This window comes from Sorex fumeus, unplaced genomic scaffold (assembly GCF_029834395.1).
Source record: "Sorex fumeus unplaced genomic scaffold, SorFum_2.1 ptg000072l, whole genome shotgun sequence".
Taxonomy (NCBI): Eukaryota; Metazoa; Chordata; class Mammalia; order Eulipotyphla; family Soricidae; genus Sorex; species Sorex fumeus.
The window spans coordinates 65,229,230-65,253,256 of NW_026606129.1; the positions used below are offsets into that span (position 1 = coordinate 65,229,230).

At 41.8% G+C, this 24,027-nt stretch overlaps 1 protein-coding gene across 1 annotated transcript; it reads left to right on the top strand.

Moving 5' to 3' along the window:
* The first annotated feature begins 364 nt into the window (after positions 1–364).
* Positions 365–23,997, top strand: CUNH3orf49 (chromosome unknown C3orf49 homolog). The gene is made up of 5 exons (XM_056128942.1): positions 365–489; positions 14,515–14,834; positions 19,784–19,908; positions 23,192–23,305; positions 23,756–23,997. The coding sequence occupies exons 1-5, from the start codon at positions 365–367 to the stop codon at positions 23,951–23,953; spliced, it is 882 nt and encodes a 293-aa protein (XP_055984917.1). The 3' UTR covers positions 23,954–23,997.
* The last annotated feature ends 30 nt before the right edge of the window (positions 23,998–24,027 follow it).

A 24,027-nucleotide genomic window follows, 5' to 3' on the forward strand; every position in this document is an offset into this window, starting at 1 on the left:
TGATCTATTGGTTGGAAGGTTATTTTCTTACTGTGCCAGTGGTTAGGCAATCTAGCCTACATTTGCCTTGCCTGGTAACCTGCAAACGTGTTCCACATGGTGGCATGGAATTTCCCACCACTGCGTCAAATGCATCATTGGCACCCACAGTTAAATGGCAAACAGGGCCGGGCCCCACAAATGATGTCTGTCACACCTGGAAGGGAATAAAATAGAGGTTCCAAATCTTTTCTGCAAGCTTTTCCTAAACAGCCCGTAAGTTCAAACTGCCTCAGTAGTGACGGAATGATTTTTCAGTGGACTTAAAAGCTAAAACAAGCCCACCATCCACCCAATCCGAAACTTTTATTATAAGTTGACAGCAATGGACCACCCTCAGCTATGCCTACCAGAACCCTTCAGGGTTACTTACAGAAAAGTTGGCCAATACGGAAGATTCCAGCAACCAAGAAAGAAAAACAGTTCGTTTAAAAGGAAGGGGATTGAAAGGTAGGTAACTGGGATTTGTCCTATTCTATATTGAATGAGAATCTTTGGAGTTTGCATTAATCAATACTCATTGGGATGAAATTAGTATTGCGCATTTAGAAATGAAGGCTAGACAGGGAGGCTGCATTTATTCTTTGGATCAGGAAGCCTAGTGCAACCACTAAAGACTCATTTCATGCTCAGAAAAATCTTTGTGTCTATGTTTAAATTTTTTTTATCAATTCACCATGAATTACAAAGTTATTCACTATTGGGTTCAGGAATGCAAATGTTTCAGCTCTAATTCCTTCATCAGTGTCAACCTCCCTCCACCGAAGGCCCTCCCACTCACCCTGATCAGAAAAAAATCTTAATTGTAATAGAGAAAATCTCTCCTTTTCAATAAATTTCTTAATTTTTATTTTAATATGGCATGAAACTGAAATAAATTAATATTGACTAATATTAATTTGGTCTCAGTATTTAATATATCGTTCATTTCTTTCAAGTATCATTTTGAAAATCCAACAATACAGTCTTTCAGGTAAGTCTCTGGTCAACGCTTTCTGTTCCTTTTGCCAGTAATCTTTACTGCTGAAATACATATTACAATCACAAATCACAAATCATCCTGTTATTCATCGATTGCCTCGAGCAGGCCCCAGTAACGTCTCCTTCATCCTAGCCCTGAGATTATATTCAAGGCTCTTTAGGAGAATGAGATCCATCATTGTTACTGGTATTTGGCATATTGGGTACGACACAGGGAGTTTGCCAGACTCTGCCGTGTGGGCAGGCTCTGCCGTGTGGGCAGGCTACATACTACAATCATATTCCATATATACTATATGCAAGTTCTTTCTTATATTGTTAAAACTGCCATACCTGATCATTTTGCCATGGAAACAATCATAGAAATATGAAAACGCAAAACATATATTTAAAATTGGAAGTGTGGGGTGGTGATTCATTCTCAAATGTCTTTGAGCTTCCTTCTCAACAGATTCATCAGCATTAGCTTCAACTTGACATTGAAGTCAAGTGTTTTCATGAGACCTGAAACATCAAACTTCTGAATTTCCATGAGTAAAATTAAGATTGCAGAGATTTCAAGTGCCAGTATGAAATTGAGGTGAAGGGAAAGCAATTTAATCAAGTAACTTACTACCAAGATTTTCAACGACTTAAGAAGCGGAGGGTTTTTTTTTTTCTGAATAGAAATTGTGGAAGTTACATATGCTTCATAAATAACTATTGTGAATCGTTAGAACTAGATTGGGAATGGGGAAGGAAATAGTAGATTCATTTCTGAGACTCAGTTTCCTTACCTCTGTCCGTTCTACCTAAGAGCTTGCGTAAATGGCCTTTAAAGTTTCTCAGTCTCCTGGCGTGTTTCCATAGTTGGATTGTGTTCCAACTGCTTGTCAGTGTATTTATGATGGTAGGGGTTGATGAAAGGTTCTCAGAAAGATTCATGGGAGATTAATCTTATCTCATTAATGATCTTTGAGGAAAGTGACTATAAGTGTAAGTAGGTGGTTAGTCTCTTACAAAATATTTCCTATCGTGATTACAGAAAAGCTGAATGTACAGTTTAGAATATGTTATACTGTAATATTATGTGTCCTACTAGAGATATCAAGCTATTTTAGGTAGTACTTGAACATTTTAATGCATATTAATTTATTCTAATCCATATTAAAATATATGTAACACAAATATGGAATAGAATGGGATATAATCACTTAATCACTTAATCCCCGTTATTCATCGATTTACTTGAGCGGGTGCCAGTAACGTCTCCATTCATCCCTGTTGCGTGCTAGCGTAGCCCAATGGTATCTGTTGGTTCTAGGAACATGCAGAGCCTCAAACCGATCATTCAGGGTCTTGACGAAGAAGTCTGACCATCTTGTAGGTGGGTGTCCACGTGATCTTTTGATGTCCCGTGGAATCCAATCAGTAATGGCTCTAGTCCAGCGGTTGTCTGTAAACCTCATTACGTGTCCAGCCCATCTGATTTTTGATGCCTTGGCAAATGAGACAGCATCCCCAATTCTTGAGCGTTGACGAAGATCAGAACTCCGGATTCTATCTCTCATTTGAGTGAATCGTGATATTCCAAGCATAGCTCTTTCGATTCCTCTTTAGGAGACCCGAATAGCGTTCTCATCCTGTTTTCGTAGGATATAATATAAAGTAATATAAAACATAAGCTTTCACCCAAGAAATGAAGACCTATATTCTTATTAAACATCTGGGCACACGAGGCAGAGGGAGAGTATGGCAGATAAGTTGTTGGCCTTGCATGAGGTTGACCTAATTCAATCCTCAGTATCTCATATATGGTCCCCCAAGCATTATGAGGAGTTATCCCTGATCAGAGAGTGAGGAGTAACCTTGAGCACTGCCTAGTGTGGCAAAAAGACAAAATAACCCAAGTGTCAAAGAACAGATAACTGAATAAAGAAGTTATGGTACATATACACAATGGAAGATTACTTGACCATAAGAAAAAATGAATCATGCAATTTGCTGCTACATGTATGGGTCTGGAGAGTACATGTTGAATGAAATCAGAGGGAGGGGAAGAGACTGAGAATGATCTCTCTCATGTATGAACTAACAAGAAAATTCACAGGGGAAAATTAAATACCCAATGGCAATAGAAATGAAGAGCAGGTCTTCAGTAGGAAGTGGGGCAGGGGCGAGGGGGATATATTAGGGGAGGGAACACTAGGACAACGTGGGAGGGGAAATGTGCCAACGACAGAGGCAGACGGGGGGGCAGAAGGGAAACTGGGGACATTGGTGGAGGGTAGTAGACACTGGTGACGGGATTGGTGTTGAAGCATTGTACACTTGAAACGATCACAAATATCTCTGTAACTTAAAGTTCATGGTCATTCAATAAAAACAAAGACTTAAAAAAGAATATCACTGTATCACTGTATCACTGTCATCCCGTTGTTCATAGATTTACTTGTGTGTGTGCCAGTAAGTCTCCATTTGTCCCAGCCCTGAAATTTTAGCAGCCTCTCGTTATTCGTCTTTCCCAATGCTGCCATATTGGAGGCCCTTTCAGGGTCAGGGGAATGAGACCTGCTTTCCTTACTGTTTTTGGCATATCAAATACACCATGGGTAGCTTGCCAGGCTCTTCCGTGCAGGCGGAATACTCTTGGTAGTTTTCCAGTCTCTCTGAGAGGCATATATATATTTCCCTCTATGATTTGTTGCCTACTATCTGAACCCTATCTGAACCCCATCAAATATGGTGTGGTAATTATGGACAATGGGTGGGAAGTGTCTTATGATGTGTCTTATGATGCTTTTGCGGCTGTGCGGTCCAGGAATATGTTCACTCATGTGTGAGGCTCAGCTCCAGCATGTGGAAAGCAGCCCGGAGTGTGGCAGCAATTGGGTAGTGGAGGTCGGCTGTCGAGGGTGGGTCCCTTGGGGTGGGGAGGGCTTTCACCAGCACCCCTTTCCCGGTCTTTCTGAGTGAAAATAGCCTGGTGTGGAGTCTGGTGGCATGGTTATGGGGACCTCCTTTTATGCTCCCTTCCAGTAGAAGCAGCCGTGAATATGGTATATAATGTTATATAATTTAGAAATTTAAAAAAATCTACAAGTAGAAAAACAAAATGAAACAAAAACCTATGGACAAATGTTTATGACAGATTTATGTATGTTAGCCCCAAATTGTAAACAATCTAAATATCTTCCATTGAGTGAATGTTTAAACTGTGTGATACAATCACATCTTGGAAATGAATTAAAAACAAGGATCACGTTGTTGGTGTATCCAACAGTCTAGATTAATCCCCAGAGAATTATGCTGAATAGAGTTGGAGCCATAGCACAGCAGGTAGGGTGTTTGCCTTGCATGCGGCCGACCCAGGTTTGATTCCTCTGTCCCTCTTGGAGAGCCCGGCAAGCTACCCAGAGTATCCTGCCCGCACAGCAGAGCCTGGCAAGCTATCTGTGTCATATATGATATGCTAAAAACAGTAACAAGTCTCACAATGGAGACATTATTGGTGCCCGCTCGAGAAAATCGATGAACAACAGGAGGACTGTGCTACAGTGCTATGAAAAGTAAATCCTAAAGGGTCATATGCATGTGGTGTCACTTTGTTTTATTTTATTTTGGGACCATGCCCACCATTGCTCAGGGCTGAAAGAAGTCCATGGCTCGTTTTTTGGGTTTTTTTTTTTTTTGTCTTATTTTGCATTTCACCACTAGTTTTCTTACCACCATTTGCTGAATAGGTTTTCCTTACTCCACTTTAATTTTTGGCCCCTTTATCAAAGATTATCTGTTCATATACCTGAAGAGCCCTCTCTGGACTTTCAAATCTATAACATTGGTCTTAAAGTTTGTCCTAATTCTAGTATCACACTGTTTTGATTACTAGAACTTCTAGTATAATTTGAAGTTGGGAAAAAGAGGAACTTCTTATCTTTTTTTTTTTTTCTGTAGGATTGCTTTAGCTCTTTGAGGGGTTTTAATTACTCTGAATAAATTTCTATGTCTCTTAAAAATATCATGAGAGGAGGCAGATAGATAGTATAGCAGATGGGAGTGCTTGCACTAAATGAAGCTGACCTGGGTTTGATCCCCAGCACTACATATGGTCCCCTGAATCCACCAGGAGTGATCCCTGTGCAGAGCCTGGAGTAAGGCCTGAACATTGCCAGGTGTGACCCCAAAACTCTCTCTCTCTCTCTCTCTCTCTCTATATATATATATATATATATATATGCACATACTATAATATATGTTCTTGTAGAAGGTGTGGTTTTCTTTATAGAATTTCTCCAGCTCCATGTAGAACTTCTCGATTTCTCTTTCATCATAATGAGATGTTGGTGTGTAGACAACGAGATAGAAACTGCTGGCAGTGAGCCATATCTATTCAAATGTAAACGTTCGATTCGGGTTGTTAGGCATTCGAATGAATCAATGCTCATGGCCAAGTTTGTGTTGACAAGGACACCGATGCCTCCGACACCTATTTTATCGCATGTTCCGAGGAACAATTCTTCTCCAGTGTCGAAAACGGCATGGTGAGATTCGTGCCTTCTTGTCTCCGTCAGATGTCGTACTTGATCGTTGGCGCTTGTACCATCAGGTCCTCGATGGATGCATCTGATGCTACCTACGTGCATTGAAAGTACAGACGATCATTTTTGTCTTCCTTCATTGTGGCAGCCTAGTTCGGCCTTGAGATTTTATTGGCCTCTCCTTTCTCATCCTTCTCAGTGCTGCCATGTCGGTGAAGCCTTCAGGGTCAGGTGAATGAGACCAGTTGTAATTACTGGTTTTGGCATATCGAATACACAACGGATAGCTTGCCAGGCTCTTCCGTGTGGGCGGAATACTCTCGGCAGCTTGCCAGTCTTTCCGAGAGGGATAGAGGCTTTTGGGGCGACCTCTAATCGCCCTCGTAGGTGTTACCATATTTGAACCCTATCAAATATGGTACGGCAATTCTGGAAGATGGGTATTCAGTTAAAAGCGGCCACGCGGGTCCGGAAAGCGTCCTGGAGTGTCGCAGCGGCTGGGTAGTGGAGGTAGTGTCCACACCTTCTAAAAGATCATTGTGGGTGATTTTAATGCCAAGATAGGACCGAGAAGATCAGCTGAAGAACTTCATATCGGGACCCATGGCCTAGAATGGAAGGAACAGGGTGAGAGACTGTCTGAGTTCATCATGTCGACCAAGACCATCCATGGTAACTCACAGTTCCAGAAGGCAGAATCTAAACGATGGACATGGGAGTCTCCCGGTGGAGATTCCAAAACGAAATAGACCACATCATATTCAATCGACGGTTTTGCCTGACCGATGTCGCTGTTGTCCCAAAATTCCGAACGGGATCGGACCACCATCTCCTTCATGCAAAATTTTACTTTACAGAGCGGGGAGAAAGGGCTGCAAAGTTTAAAAAGAGAACTCCCAGAACGACCACCAACTGGGAGCTCTTTGGCACTATTGCGGCAACATGGGAAGATGCCATTGTTGACAACATTGACGAGGAATATGATCTACTGGTTCAGCACCTCCATGATTGTGCAAGGAACGCCAAGAGAGAGATAGCCACAAAAAACGCCTGTCTTCGAAAACTCTTGAGCTTATTCGCCAATGTGGTTTGGCGCATGACTCAGACAACCGCAAGCTAACATCCGAGCTCGCAAGGCAGTGCAGAGATGCGATCAAGGAAGACCTCAAAGAGAGAAGAGCAGAAGCCGGGAAAAGTATTCGTAACGCCCGCCTGTCCTTCGCCAACTACAAGAACAAGATGACTGCCCTCCGACGTCCTGATGGATCCATCACATCCTCCAGAACGGCAATGGAGAAGATTATCCATGACTTCTACTCAAATCTCTTCGATAGCCATGTCCACTTGCCGACATAACAAATTCCACAGGATGGATATGTCGTTCCCAACGTTCTCCCTTCTGAAATCCGACACGCCATTTTGTTGGTAAAGAAACAAACAGCACCCGGCCCAGACAAGGTCAGACCTGAACACCTGAAGAACCTGCCGTCAGTACTCATCAATACACTGGCTCGGTTCTTCACACGCTACCTGTCTGAATGCAGGTTCCGTCCCAATGGAAAACCAGCAGGACCGTACTACTGTTCAAGAAGGGAGACATCCATGACATTGGCAACTATCGCCCAATCTGCCTATTGTCTGTCATCTACAAGTTGTTCACTCGAGTCATCCTAAATAGGATTGGCAGAACACTAGATGAAGGACAACCATGCGAGCAAGCAGGGTTCCACAAAGGATTCAGCACCATCGACCATATCCACACGATAACCAAGCTCATTGAGGTTTCTCGGGAGTTCAAGATGCCGCTCTGTTTAACGTTCATTGATTTAAAGAAGGCCTTTGATTCTGTTGAGACGGAAGCGGTCATTGAAGCCCTAGCCAATCAGGGCATTCAAGCCCAATACATCAGGATCCTCCGTGAGCTGTATTGCGGATTCACTACCAGGATCTCACCATTCTACAAAGAAGTGATCGTTGATGTCAAGAGAGGGGTGCGGCAGGGTGATACCATTTCACCGAAACTCTTCAGTGCTACCCTCAAGAATATCATGCGACGACTGGAATGGGAAGGAATGGGAGTGAAGATAGATGGTCGGCAACTACACCACCTCCGCTTTGCTGATGACATTGTTTTAATAACACCAAACATCAGCCAAGCGGCACAAATGCTGGCCGACTTTGACCGTGAGTGTGGAAAGGTAGGACTACAGCTGAATCTTACGAAGACAATATTTATGAGAAACAGCCTTGTTCCTGACGCCCCATTCGCTCTCAATGGAACGACCATCTCCGAATGCAACAGCTATGTGTACCTAGGTCGAGAGGTCAACATGACAAATGACCTGGCACCCGAGCTGCGCAGGAGGAAGAGAGCGGCTTGGAACGCCTTCAAGAACGTCGAAGAAATAGCTAAGAGGACGAAGAACCTCCGGCTCCGGGCACATCTCTTTGATTCCACTGTTCTTCCTGCATTATCATATGCCTCAGAAACCTGGGCCCTACGCAAACAAGATTAGAACGCTATTCAGGTCTCCCAAAGAAGAATAGAAAGAGCTATGCTTGGAATATCACATTTCACTCAAATGAGAGAAAGAATCCGGAGTTCTGACCTCCGTCGACGATCAAGAATCAGGGACGCTGTCTCGTTTGCCAAGGTGTCAAAAATCAGATGGGCTGGTCACGTAATGAGATTTAAAGATGACCGCTGGACTAGAGCTGTTACTGACTGGATCCCATGGGATGTCAAAAGACCGCGTGGTCGCCCACCTACCAGATGGTCAGACTTCTTCGTGAAGATCATGAATGATCGGTTTGAGGCTCTTCATGTTCCCAGAGCGAACAGATGCCATTGAGCTACACTGGCACGCGACAGGGACGAATGGAGACGTTACTGTCGCCCGTTCGAGCAAATCGACGACTAACGGGAAGTGATTAAATATGATAATATATATTATATATAAATACAAGTGTATATATGTATGTATGTGTGTACATTTATATATTATTCATATAATATAAAATTCTTATCAGAATTTTTTATTATGACATCTTATTATCTCATTCCTACTTTGGACAAACTTGCAGGCTATCGAATGTAGCCTGCCCACAGGGCAGAGTCTGGCAAACTCCCCGTGGCGTACCAAATATGCCAAATACCAGTAACAATGATGGGTCTCATTCTCCTAAAGAGCCGTGAATATAATCTCAGGGCTAGGATGAAAGAGAAGTTACTGGGGCCTGCTCGAGGCAATCGACGATTGACAGGATGATGAAATGAAATGAAAAAATATAAAAATATGTACAATATTTTATAGGGACTGAACTGAATCTGTTTAATGCTTTGGGGAAGATTGTCATTTTGACAATATTAACCCTTTCAATACATGAAGAGGGAATATGGGGATTTTTTCCATTTGCTTTTGTTCTCTCATTTCTTTGATAGTATTTTATAAAGTTTTCTTTGCATAAGTCTTTTACCTCTTTTGTTAAACTGACTCCTAAGTACGTTATTTTCTGAAGCACAATTGTGAATGGGCCTTTTAAAATTTAGTTTCTCTTTGATTTCATTTGTACCCAGAAAAGTCATGAATTTCTTCACATTGATTTTGTAGCTTGCCAATTTTCTTGTATAGTTCTATTATTTATAGGATATTTCTTTGTATTTTTGTCATCTTTAGGGTTTTCTAAGCACAGTGTCATGTCACATGCAAATATTGAGAGTTTGACTTCTTTCGAATCTGAATGCCTTTTATATCTTTGATGAGAGTGAACAACCTTGTCTGTGCCTAATCTCAGAGGGAAGGCTTTCAGCTTTTCACCATTAAGTACGATATTTGCTTTTGGTTGTGGTAAATAGTTTTAACTATGCTGGGAAAGTTTCTGCAACAGCCATTTTATTGAGAGTGTTATCATGAATGATGTTAGATCTTATCATGTGTTTTCTCTGTACCTATGGATATTCTCGAATGATTTTTAGTTTTACTCTCATAGATATAATGTAATACATTAATTGACTTGCATTTATTAAACCATCCTTGCACCCCATGGAGACATCCTACTTGGTCATGTTGGCTTCTGCACTACAAAACAAATAATGACCAGAATTAAAAAGACGCTGGGAGAGAATGTTTACCCACCACTTATCTGATAACAGGTTAAAGATCCAAAATAAATAAAGCATTAGAACTTTACAAAATTAAAACAACAATCGCATCAAAAAAAATGAGGACAAGAGAACAGAAACTTCATCAAAGAAGACATACAAATGGCAGGAAGAGACAGTGAAAAACGCTCAGCGTTACTACCATCAGGGAAGTGCAAATGAAAACGGCAATAAGATATCTTCTTACACCAGTGATACTGGCATTTCACAAAGAACAGAAACAATCAATATTGGAGTGGATGTGGGGAAAAGGGATCTTCAACCCTTTTCATCAGTTGGGAATATCAACTGGTTCCACTTTTTCTGAAAACAAGGCAGACACTTCTGAATAAAAAACCTAGAAAATGACTCCCCTGTGACCCAGCAATTACACTTCTTGGCGTCTATCCCAAGAACCAAATTCAGAAAAGACATTCCACTCGTAGCACTTTCGCGGCACTATTCACAATAGCCAAAATCTGGAAACAAACCAAATACCCAAGAACTGACGATGGATAAAGAAACTATGGTACATATGTACAATGGAATATGACTCAGAGATAAAAAAAAAAAAAGATGAAATTGGGGCCAGAGAGATAGTACTGAGGGTAGGGCATTTGCCTTGCATGCGGCCAACCTGGGGTTGATCCTTGGCATCCCATATGGTCCCCCAAGTGCTGCTAAGAGTAATTCCTGAGTGCAGATCCAGGAGTAACCCCTGCGTATTGAAAAGATGAAATCATGCAATTTGCTGCTTCATGAATGGATTTGGAGAAAATCACGTTGAGTAAAGTTTGTCAGAGGAGAGGGACAGAACAGAGTGATCTCCTTAGTATGTGGGATATAAAAATGTATAGTAGGAGAGTAACAAATGCCCAAAGGCAATAGAAACTGAGAACTGGTCATCAGGAAGAAACTTATGCGTGGGGGATCTGGGGGAAAACAGATGGGGTAGGGACACTGGCATGGTGTCCAGGGCAGCAGATACTGTGGTGGTGGTTGTGGTGCTAGAATAATTCATGCAAGAAACCCTACCATTTACAGTATTGAAAACCATGGTGCCTAAAGTAAAATGACTTAAAATTAATACTCAAAGGGATCTTTAACTAGAGAGAGAATACAGAAGGTAAGACTAGCCTTGCATGTGGCCAAGGCTGGTTTGATCTCCAGCACTGTTGTCTGGAGCACAGGGCTTATCCTTAAGCACAAAGTCAGGAGCAAGACCTGAGCAAAGCTGGATATATATGTAGCCCAACTCCCCCACCCCAAACAAATAAAGATAAGAATGCTAAATTTTAAGAAATAATTTTTATTAGCACCGTCCTCCTGTTGTTCATTGATTTGCTCAAGTGGGCACCAGTAACGTCTCCATTGTGAGACTTGTTATTGTTTTTGGCATATCGAATATGTCATGGTAGCTTGCCAGGCTTTGCCATACAGGTGGGATACTCTCAGTAGCTTGCCGGGCTCTCCAAGAGGGACGGAGGAATTGAACCAGGGTTGGTCGTGTGCAAGGCAAATGCCCTACCCGCTGTGCTATCACTCCAGCCCCTTTAAGAAATAATACAAAGAATATTATTTTAACAGTGATTACATGGTATGGGTTAGTGTTTTTCTTATTTATTTATTTATTTTTTATTTAATGAATCACCTTGAGAACAGTCACAAAGCCTTTCAGTTCAATTTTCAGTCTGTCATACAATGATCAAACACCTGTCCCTTCATGAGTGCACATTTTCCACCACCAAGAACTCCAGTATAGCCCCCACCACCACTGCCTGCCTGTGTGGCAGATTTCCACTTTTCTCTCTCTCTCTCTCTCTCTCTCTCTCTCTCTCTCTCTCTCTCTCTCTCTCTCTCTGTTGATCGCATTCAATATTACGACAAAAGACCTAACATTGTTATTTGGAATTTTCCCCAACATTCAGACCTGCCACAAAGACATCATTAGATAATTTTTTTTCTATTGCTGATTATGAAGAGCATATGATGTCGTGTGGCCACAATAGCGGCCACGCGAATTTGGATTTCTGATATTTTAGTAATAAACCTAGAGGGATTACTGCCAGAAGCCCCTGGCTTCCGAGATTGGTATGTGTGCCTCTGGGTTCATGGTTAGTCAGAGCCGAAGGAGGTGTTTGAGGGTGGCAACCCGGAGCATTGTCATGGCAGGGAGCAGAGCCAATTCTACCCCCCATCCCATGAAGCCCTATGTGCCTCGTCAATGCAGTCTCATACCTGGCTGTTCATTAGACTCTAAAAGATGAAGGGCACTATGCCACCACTGCAGAGGGGAACAGGCCGAGGGATAGACACCCTTCCCCTCCCAAGATGGCATAGCACCATAGTTAAATACACAGTCCAGATACATTTTGGTTGGGCATTATCTTTTGCTCAGATTTTCCCATCACCATTTAAGCCCGTTTTTCAGGGACAAATGCTAGATCATTTACTTTCCATTGATCACTTTGCATATCAGGAAATGTCACGTGGCCACTTACACAGCTGTGCGGTTTGGAAAATAGTCCAGGTACCCACATGCCAGAGCCATGATTGTGGAAGATCATGGTCACCGGGATTCCATCTGGAGAAGGTTGGGGAGACAGCACCTACCCCATCTGTGTCCTCCCAGTGATATCGGCTCTGGATGGGGTCTGGAGAATTCTCCAGAAGTCGTGGAGCTCTCCAGCCAGTTTTTTTCTTCGCTGCTGTGTGCTATAAAATGGCACTGGGGATGGGTTATGGGTGTGACTTCAGAATCAGAGGTTGCCTGGGAGCCAGGGTGGCCCTGTGGTGGTTCAGAAAACAGTCTTGGTACCCGCACTCTAGAGCCATGCTTGTAGAAGCTCATGGTCACCAGGGGTTAGTGTTTTTCAATGTTTCCAACCAAAGCTCCCTTCAACATTATTTCCTTTCTACGGTCCTTCTGTCCTATCAGTTGGACCCTTATTCTCATATAGTAAACTCTGTTTATTGCCTTTTCACCTGTAGCCCCCTTCAAGTATCTTGGGAGTCATATGGGCTCTGGTTGAGAGATGCTGGCATATGTGATGTTCACTCTAGAGATTACCAACGTAATCCTTGGGATTAGATCAACCTGGCCATAAATTAGTTAATCTTTCCAAGCTTTGATTTCCTTCCTTGTAAATTGGAAATGACAGTTTAATGGTTAAATTAGATAGTGCACATTAAAGAACTTAGAGGGATTAGTTCTTTTTTAAAAAAATTATTTTTATTGAATCACAGTGAGATAAACTTTCATGTTCGAGTTACAATCACACAATGATCAAACACCCATTCCTCCACCAGTGCACATTCCCACCACCAACATCCCTAGTATACCTCCCCTTTTCCAACCTCCCACTGCCTCCATGGCAGACAATATTCCTCACTCTCTCTCTCTACTTTTGGGCATCATGGTTTGCAATATAGATACTGAGAGATTAGTTCTTAGAAAGATTTTAAGAAATGTAATCTTTTTATTACTAAAAATGGTGAAAATGGTAACTTTGGAAATAATGTTTCAGATTGTTGAGGCTAAATGAGTGCTCTGTGTAAATGAGACCTGTAAGACAATATTCCTGGGGCTGGAGTGATAGTACTCCATAGTACTTACATAGTACTACATAGTACCACGTAGTATGGTGTTTGCTTCCTTGAATGCTGCTGACCCTGGTTCAATCCCTGACATCCCATATGGTACCCCAAACACTGCCAGGAGTGATTCCTGAGTGCAGAGTCAGATTAACTCCTGAGCATCACAGGATCTCATGCAAAAAGCAAAAACAACAACAACAACAAAATAAAACAATATTCCTGTGCTGACAAGATAGTACAGGGGTCAAGGCCTCTGATTTGCATGCAGTTTGACCCCTGGCACTACATATCTCCCACCCCCATCCCATGCCAGCACTGCCAGGAGTTATCCCTGGGCATAGAGCCATGAGCTCTTCAGGGTATGCCCCAATCCCCACTACCCTCAAAAGAGCATTTCTTGTTGATTACCCAAGTAGGTTTTCATTTCTCATTACCATAGCCTTGGAACTACCAAATCTAGCAAAAACTACCTGAAATTACTTGGACCTGCTTGAAAAATTGAAACAAGATGGTTAATTTGCCAATATGAAGTACTATTCTAACAGATTTATGCCTGCATTATGATCTGAATTATGTCTTTGGTCAATCACTTTATCTTCTCTACACCTGTTTAAAGTAAAGTAAGTGAAAGTCCTCCCGTTGTTCATCGATTTGCTCGAGCGGGCCCAGTAACGTCTCCATTGGAGACTTTGTTGTTACTGTGTTTGGCATATCGAATACATCGAGGGTAGCTTGCCAGGCTTTGCTGTGCAGGCGAGATACTCTCGGTAGATTGCTGGGCTCTCCGAGAGGGGCGGAGGAATCGAACTCGGGTCGGCCATGTTGGCTGCGTGCAAGGCAAACGCACTACCGCTGTGCTATCGCTCCAGCCCTAAACAATATTTGCTATCAGTGTTTAGTTCCTAAACAGTGTTTAGTAAAAGCAATGTAGTCTATTTTATTTTTAGTAAAACTAAAACAATATATTACACCTATTAGTAAAATAAAAACAATATAATTTATCATGGGGCTATGAGGATTAAATGAGTCTTGGCCAGGGTATTTTGTCATTAAACTCTCCAGAGTTCAGTGACAAATAGTGACTTTGGATTTATTTTGCTGTTATTTGATTTTTTATCTTCAGTTTTCCATTTCAAAATTGCATCATTTTTTTCTACTTGCTGTTTCAAAATTGATGATTCAAGTTATTATTTTCTTACTTTTCATTTTCCTAACACAAATTATTTTTATTTTGTGTAGGTGGCATAGAGCTGTATCTACCAATTTGGCAAATAAAAATATACTATTTCCCAAAGATGAATTGTCTAATGATAGTGACATGGAATTCCATGAAAGCCAACAAAATGAGAAAAAAAACTTGATGAAGAAAGTGAAGACCGTTTGGCGGAAGGTGCTGGCCTGCAAACATAGAAGTAAATCTGCAAATACCAATGGAGACAGTTTGAAGCACAAGGAACCTGTCCTTTCAGATTCACAGAACCTTCTTCCTAGAATTGTCAAAGAGCTTCCATCTCCCAAGTTATTTACCAAACCCAAAATAAGAAAACACTCTCAGAATGGTAATCAGAGGCATTTTTTTTATTCAGTGCTGAATTCAAGTGAAATAGTAAGATTAAAACAAATGATCTTGCTGTCCAATGTAGGACTTTTGGGGGAGCTTGTCTGAAATGCAGACTCCCAGGTCCCATTCAGGTTTAGTGAGTCAGAATCTACATTTCAGAAAGACCCCCAGGTGATTTGTATGTGCACATATGGGAATTTGTCTTTCAATTAAAACCCCGTCTAGTCCAGTGTAATCAGTCTCAAGTCCCTTTTTATTTAAGTAGTATACATACATTGGAATATTAACTTAAATAAATATAAATATACTTTTTATAAATATACTTTTTATTTAAATAGTATGCCTACATTTTAATTTCAATAGTATGCATACATTGGCCAACCCCTATTTGAATCTAGAAGTGCAACTGGTCCCCTGAGAAGTGCCAGAGGTCACTCCTGATCACCGAGACAGGAATAGCTCCTGAGTTCTACCAAGTAGGGCACAAGCCCCCTTGCCCCAATTTTATTAGTGCTAAGTTATAAAGGACATCTTATTTTATTGTGTCTATTTCCAATTGACTTTGGAAAGAATCTGTGTTCGAATTATTAGTTTTAAATCTTTTTTTTGTAACTTTTTGGAAGTGGTCCTATGAGTTATAGTTATAGTTAACAATATTACAAATATTTGAGTTATTTTTCTTTATAGCTTGAAAAATTAACAAGCCCCTTGTTTTTTAGTGTACTGTTAGGTTTGCTGGGAAAATTGAGCAGAACACCCATGCATTTCATATCCTTACCTTATGCTCACATTCCCTTACTATTAACATCTTTCAGCAGATATTGTCCCTTTAATTTTGTTTTAGTGTTAACAGGTTTGCTTTTTTAAACTTTATTTTTTTAAAAAATGGAAATTTTGTGGCTACCAAGTGCCAACCAAATCTATTTGTGTCATTTTTCTAATGGCATGTGCTCACATTTTACTTAGTGTTTCCATCTTTCGGGGATGCAGCGCTATTGGGGACAGTATAAGGTAAAGGTAAAGGCCCTCCCGTTGATCATCGATTTGCTCGAGCGGGCCCAGTAACGTCTCCATTGGAGACTTTGTTGTTACTGTGTCTGGCATATCGAATACGTCACGGGGAGCTTGCCAGGCTCTGCCGTGAGGGCGAGATACTCTCGGTAGCTTGCCGGGCTCTCCGAGAGGGGCGGAGGAATTGAACTCGGGTTGGCCATGTTGGCTGCGTGCAAGGCAAACGCCCTACCGCTGTGCTATCGCTCCAGCCCCATTATATAGTATGATATAATGTGACTTTATGCAGTGGAAAACCAAAGATTTGTGTTAGTCACATCACAGTGGTTGAGCCACAATAACTCCAAGGTCTGCCTTAATGTGGTAGATTTGTTACAGTTTATAAGTTAATATCAGTATACTGTTATTAAAGTACATAGTTTAAAGGCCAGAGCACCTAACATGTAGCCGTCAACCTATGTTCAATTGCTGGCACCCTATCTGGTCCCCTGAGCACAGAGCAAGGAGTAAGCTCTGAGCACCACTGGATGTGGATCCAAGACAAAAAATTAAAATAAAGTCCATAGCTCTCATCCAGATTTGTTCTTTCCCCTTTACAGCTCATCATATCATGTAGTAACCATTATACTATCATACCGAATAATCTCACTGCCTTAAATGATCTCTTTAATCGCCTTTTACAGTGCAAAAAAAAAAAGCCCAAACATGTACAGGTCTTATGAATAGATAAGGAATACACACATAATCACCTATTTCTCACCATGATAGGGTTGCAAAGCTAGTGAGGTTTTTTCAGAAAAGAAAAAAGAAAACTAACAAAACTGAGGGTTTCTAAACGAACGGTTGCCCTTTCTAACAAAAAGTCTATTATGGAAAAAGAAAAAAATTTAAAAAGCAGTGACTATTTCAAACATCCTAGCATCTAGCAATTACCTGGCATGACTTGACCTATTTCTGTTGAAAATAACTGAAAGGACAGTCTTCTATGCTCATCAGGCTAGCCTTGCAGAGATCAGCAGGATACAGAACCAAATTCCTCCCAATCTGTGGGTTAATATATAAATACATTTTTAGTTGGAATAACAAATTTCTCTGCTAGTATTTTCCAGGCAACTGTGCCCGTCCTTCAGACTACAGCTCAAACAGCATAATCCTGTTTCAACTGTGACTCAGTGATGGGTGCTCTTCCGTATTGATCACTTGACATATTAAAACAAGTATTGTTAACCTATGTTCAATTCCTGGCACCCTATTAGATGTCAGCCACAATATTAGATATGGAGTACCAAAGAGAACAAGCCTCGTACCCATGGAGTTACAGTCTAATTAGTCTATTGCAATGGTATGCAGAAAATTACATTTAGTCACAGGGCACTGTGGGAATATACCACAAGGGCTCTAACTTTAGGGGGGGGGGGGGAATCCTAGGAAAGTTCTCTGAGAATAAAAACAGACAATTCATTTGATATCTGAAGAGCAACAGGAGCAAAAGAGTGGGAAGGATAACACTAGGCATAATTAATACTAGAAGTAATCCGGGGCGTTGAAGTAGAGAAAGGTTGGTGAACAGGTGGTAAGGGTGTTGTAAGGCCCAGTAAGAATTTTGAACTTCGGCTGGGAGAAATAGCTCAGAAGGTTTTCATGCTAGAGGCCCTGGTTCACTCCCCAGCACTACATGATTCTCCGTGTACCACTAAGAAGAAACTCCAATAACTGAACACAAAACTAGAAGTAGCATCATCAGATATAGTCCACTTTTATTTTTTTCTTTTTGAGGCCAACGCCCTGCCCGCTGTGCTATCCCTCCAGCCCCAACCTTTTTTTTTTTTTTTTTTTTTTAAATTTGGAGGCTGCAATGACAGTATTGTGGGTAGGGTGGTTGCCTTACACACGGCTGAAACAGGTTCAATTCCCAGGTATCCCAGATGGTTCCCCAGGTACTGCCAGGAGTAATTTCTGAGTGCAGAGTCAGGAGTAAGCTTGAACATCACTGGGTGTGGTCCCAAATTGAAACAATTATTTTTAAGAATGCATGACTAATGTGTGCTAGACTCTGTAGGGAGCAACCCTGGTTTGTTTGTTTGTTTTTTTTTTTAAAGAATTTTAAACTTCCTTCTATAAGTGATAAGAAACCATTGAATAACGTTCAAACTGCAGGTTTATACAATCTGAGTAGCAACTATTTTGTTCGTTTGCTTGTTTGCTTTTTCAAAGGCCTGCGCCCAGTGGTGTTTAGGGCTTACTTCGGGCTCTTTGCTCAGAGATCACTCCTGGTGGGGCTCAGGAGACCATATGGGGTGTTGGGGATCAAACCTGGTCCATGCTGTGCAAGGCAAAGCTAGTGAGTCCCATCACTTAGGCCTCTGACTAGCAACTTTTTTGTTTTTTTGGTTCCTTTCCTCCTACATCTTCCTTCATTTAAAAAAAATCATACTTAAGGTAACGCAAGTGATTACAGTGGTGTTGGCATCTATGGTCTTACCTTACCCCACCATTGTGCCCATGAACTCCCATCCACATCCCTGTGTCATTTCCCATCTGCTTTACAATTTTATGAGACCCGGGTTGCTTGCCTTGCAAACAACTAAATCAGTTGGACTCCTGCCACCCCATATGGACCCCTGAGCTCCACCAGTAGTCACCCCTGGGCTCAGGTCAGGAGTTAGCCCACAACACAGCAAGGGGTTGCCTAAAACACACACACAAACCTTGATTCAAAAATAAAAGAGTTCCAGCTGAGACTAGCTTGGAGAAAGACAAGAGCAGATGCATGTGTAGTGGATAAACTGAATAGGTTCCTGCATTTATTCAGGCGAGGGATGATATTAGCTTGGGTTAGCATGACAGTGAAGGTCAGGAGAAGTTATGAGATTTTCATAAAAGCTAATAGTGGAGAGTGGTAAAGAACAAATCTTTGGTTGGAGCCCCCCGCCCCCCCCCCCCCCCCCCGCCATCTCTGTCCTGTCTGTCCTGTTCACTTTCCCTTTCACTGACCTGCGATACAAAATGATTGTGTAGACAGCGTGGAAATGCTGAAACAAGAGAATTGCGAACACCATTTCCCCAGAGCCCCGTAATTCCTCTATATCAAAGAAAAAGCCTCATTTTCTTCGCTTTCAAAAATTTTAACTGAAAGGGAAGTTTAGTACTTTCAGCCACCAATAACATGGTTTTGTTTTCTGTTGTATTGATTTTAGTTTCTATCTGTGATACTGTTTTTTGATTCATCGCAGAATTTTCAAGTTTAGTTTATAAGTGAGGTCATGGAGCTGGAGCAATAGCATAGTGGGTAGGGCATTTGCCTTACATGCGGCCGACCCGGGTTCGATTCCCAGCATCCTGTATGGTCCCACTCAGGAAGCACCGCCAGGGGTGATTCCTGAGAGCAGAATCAGGAGTAACCTGTGCATAGCCAGGTGTGACCCAAAAAGCAAAAAAAAAAAAAAAAAGTAAGGTCATTACATTAAGAACTGAATTTAAAAAAAAAAAGGAAATGATTGAATCCAGGTACCCCAAGAGTTTGAGAATATTTGAAAAAGTGTAAGATGGCTTATGAATGAATAGGCAAGGAGTCATGACTTGAGACTAGATTGAAACTTTCTTTCCATCAACAACAAATATTCAAAGGACTATCTTAAAAATTAGATACACTTTTGATTGCCTGATAGTCAAGAGGAGAAGCCATGGAGGACAGAAGTGAAATATCAAAGAAAGGGAGGTCATTTGGCACAGGTCTCTGAGGTCATACTCACAGAATGTGTGAGGAATTCGCAGTGTGATTTGGGAAAGTTAATCCCTCTTGTGTGTCCAATGTCCAGGGGAACAGCTCTAGAGGGAGCAGAAGATGCAGTCTTTTGGGAGTGCTTTCTACTAAAGTATGTTTATCATCATGTTCTGATAGGTTCTCCCCCCTCCCTTTCTCCCTTTCTTTCTAAGCGACTATACAACTTGATGTCGTAGAAGCAGAGACAGAGGCAATAACCCAAGGAAATACACTTCTCCAAGCCAGGAGAACCACAAGGCGGCTGTCTGTGACATCCTTGCCTTCGGGACTGCAAAAGGTAAACCTGCTCTCAAAGATGTACACAGAAGTCTGCGTTCAGGGATGTTAGGAATACCTTCCCTCCTACCACAAGTTCCTCACATTAATACCATAAAATCTGCAGAGTGTCTTCTGAGAACTTCAGGCATAAAAAGTAGGTTTTCCAGATTTGATTTCTCTGTAAAAGGTAAAGGTAAAGGCCCTCCCGTTGATCGCCGATTTGCTCGAGCGGGCCCAGTAATGTCTCCATTGGAGACTTTGTTGTTACTGTGTCTGGCATATCGAATACTCTCGGTAGCTTGCCGGGCTCTCCGAGAGGGGTGGAGGCATCGAACTCGGGTCGGCCATGTTGGCTGCGTGCAAGGCGAACGCCCTACCGCTGTGCTATCGCTCCAGCCCTCTGTATCTGAGCTCAAATTGTTCAGTTTCTAAATCTGAACACGTTACTGCTGCAATTCACTTAGCACTGCAATCTGCTCAATTACTTCTAGCTACGATTGGTTATTAGTACAATCTGGGCAGCCGTGTTTCATGCCATGGAGTCCACTGTTCAATGATCAAGTTGGTATATCTGGTCTTGAGGCCAGCTTTATGGAGAATTCACTTGACCAGCAGCACCACCCTCTGTGAAGGTCCTAGCATATATGTCGCCTGATACAACAGCTATGAATTGCTTTGAGACTTTAAATCATGGCCACTGTGGCAGAGGAATTAACATTTTCATTTCATCTTAGTCTAAATTAAAACATAGTTAATGTCATACACATGTATGTTAATACTGCATAAATACAAAGGCACCTATATCATATAGACAGAACAGCATAAAATGACCTAGGGCTCTCCAAATCAAAGGTTGTACTGATCTGTAATCATTAAATATGAGGCTAACTTGCCCACACATTAAAAAAAAAAGCTATCGTTATTTTAACTTTATCAAGCATTTACCTAAAGCTGGCTCTATTGTAGGCCCTGTACGTGTTCTATAAATCTCAACCCAGCTAATCCTTACAATAGCCCAAGGAGGTAGGTGGCGACGCTATCCTTATTTCAGGGATGGCACTGAGAGGTTAAGTCATCTGTCCAGACGAGTGACAGAGCTAGGCTTCAAACACAGGAACACCTAACTCTAGACTCATTTCTCTAAATGACTTAACCAAGATACTAATTTTATTGTCCATCATGATAGCCAATAACCACGTGTAACTATTTGAGGTGATTAAAATTAAATTGAGTCCTCTGCTGTACTATCTGCCTTTTGGGAACTCAAAATCCACATGTCAGAGGGCTGGAGAGATAGTATAGTTGGTAGAGTACTCCCCTTGCCCACAGCTGGCCTGGGTCCCATCTCCAGCACACTGGAGTGCTGCCAAGCCTGCCAGGAGTGATCCCCGAGTGCAGAGCAAGGGAAAGCTCTGAGCACCACCAGGTGTGGCTCCCAAAACAAAAACATTAAAAAAAGAAAAAAAAAAACTCCCACGTGACACCACAGTTTCCACAAAGCTATACTGAACAGCACTGCTCCAGAAATCAATGTCAGAAGGTGCCAATATTTTAGGTTTTGCCTCTTCTATGCTACGTTCATTATATTCCTATTGTGCTTGGAAATTTCTAGTTAGGGGACTATGAAGGTAGCCAATGTACATGTTTTGTGGAACTTAAATAGAGTAGATGTAAAATAAGGCCAGGGGCCGGTGTGATAGTAGAACAGACAGGGTGTTTGCCTTGCATATGGCTGACCGGGGTTTGATCTTCGGCTTCCCCTTTGGTCCCCGAGCACCTCTAGGAGTGATCCCTGATCACAGAGCCAGAAGCAAGCCATGAGCACAGCGGGGTGTGGTCCAAACGTAAAAATAAATGAATAAATAATTTTAGTTCATCAGGGCTGGGGATACAGCTCAAAGTGCTAAGAACACGTCTCATATGCGATAGACCCAGAGTTCAATGCATGGCACTGTGTGCCTCCTCCCAGCACTGCTCGCTGCAATCCTGGTAACCCCTAGTATCTGAATCTGGAGCGCTGTGGAACTAGGTCCAAGCACCGTACCACTCAAACCACTGGGAGTGGCTCCCAGATCCTGCGTATTGTTGGGTGTGGCCCCTATAAAATTTCATTTATCATAAGCCTTGCATGTGGCTGACCAGGTTCAAGCCCCAGCACCCCATATGGTTCCCCGAGCCCCACTAGGATTGATTCACAACTTCAGTTAACAGGGAAAAAGCGCTGAGCACAGCCAGGTGTAGCCCAAAAGCCAAGAATAAAAAGTCTTTCAAATAAAAAATGAGAATTTTCAGTTTTCTTCAGGAAAAAAAAAAAGGATAAAATTTGGAAACACTAAGGCTGTAAGGTCCAGGGCCACAGCAAAACAGCAGAGGATGTCTTCTTTTAGGAAACATATCCCTTCCCTCCACACATACTCCACGGCAACCATTCATTCCTTTTTCACACAGCCGGCCTGGCCCTTACCCATCTGACTTTGTAATTGTTGTTCAACAACCACAGAAATCACGTAGTAATTATCAAGTTTGGCAATTGCTTAGTAGGATTAAAAACAAACCTTGGGTTTGAGAGGTAAGTCTAACTTCAGATGGATTTGGGGGGAGATTCAGTAAGTGCTTTCTAGGCAAGCTGGAAGTTCCATGGAGATGTGCCTGGGGATCCTTATTTTGTGCAGCTCCTACAATAGTCCTCACGCTAATCCCTGAGCACAAGGGAAAGGAAGAGTGAGCCCAGTAAGCCTTAAAGACACATTAGCCAGGAGCCATGACCTAGCAGTGATTTCCAATAGCAACACTATTAGAATAGGCACTTAGACCTAGCAATCCAGGGATGACAAGGAAAATCACTGAGCACTGGGTGAAAAGAACCCAGAGACTTCATTTTTTTTGTTTGTTTGTTTAGAAACATGCCTACCATGAAAATAAGGAAAGCTGGTAATGAGATTTCTGGGGCACTCGTCCACAGCAGCTCTACTCTCACTGTACTTAGCAGCCCAGAAGCAATTTCTTCCCTTAAAAATGACCTGCTTTTTCTCTTTTTTAATGGTTCCCCCACTCCTCCCCCGCCCCTGAACGAGACAGTCTCATTTCTCTGCACCCTGTAGATCTCTTCAAAGAGTGTTCTGGGCACAAAGGAATACATGCAGTGTAGAGAATAATGTGAATATGCTTTCCAGTCGACTGTTGTGAGGTGGCAAACGTTCAGTTTATAAGAAAACGTCCCTAGGGTGAGAACTGTTATTGATGCCCTATCACAGAAAAAATGTTTTTTTTTTTCTAATTGGATGTTTTTGTCCTTATGCTAGGTTCCATATGCATCGAAAAAGAGGCCACACTTTTCAGCACTTAAAAAAAAGAAACGTAACATGGAAAAGATCCTCCAAAAATCTGATTTGACAGTAGGAAAGCTTCAAATGCAGGTACTGGACAAAGGTTTTTACTTTTGTGTTTCAGAAGCAAAAGGTTAGGCTAAACTGGATGCATGGCTGCTAGACAACACGGACGTGGGGCAAAATTAATGATTAGCATTACGAAATAGCATTAGTGGGGGGCATTCTGAGTAGATAAAGAATTGCGAAGGGCACCTAGGATAATGCTGTGCGCCTAATAAATATTAAGTGGATTCAATTAAAATGAAGGCAAGCACACAGGGTCCTTTTAAGGATAAATGAGATCGTCTTTACCACTAGGTGGTAAATGTATGTTTTCAAGCTCTGTTTGCTATGATTTGAATTAGAATAATACTCTGGGACTTGCAAAATGTCTACCAATTCCTGAAGTAACAGTTCAGGCTCTCAACTAACAGCCATCACTTTTGTTTTCGACAATGCTTTTCAATACATGGCTTCATTTCTTTTTATCTGTTATAGGTAGATGATCTCATAGAAACAGTGGCTGACAAGTCCATGAAATTACTGGCCCAAAGACATGCTGAGCTTCAACAGTGTGAGTGTCTAGGGGATGAAATTCTTCAGTCTTCGAAACAGTTTCAGAGGATCTCCAAAAGAACTATGAGGAAGTATAAATTGAAAAATGTATGTTTCCCATGTACTTGCTGCTGCTTCTGATTGTGCTCCCGATAACACAAAGTTGCTTTTAGAGGGATTTTTATCTTTTGGTTCAATCCTGAATGCATCTTTTA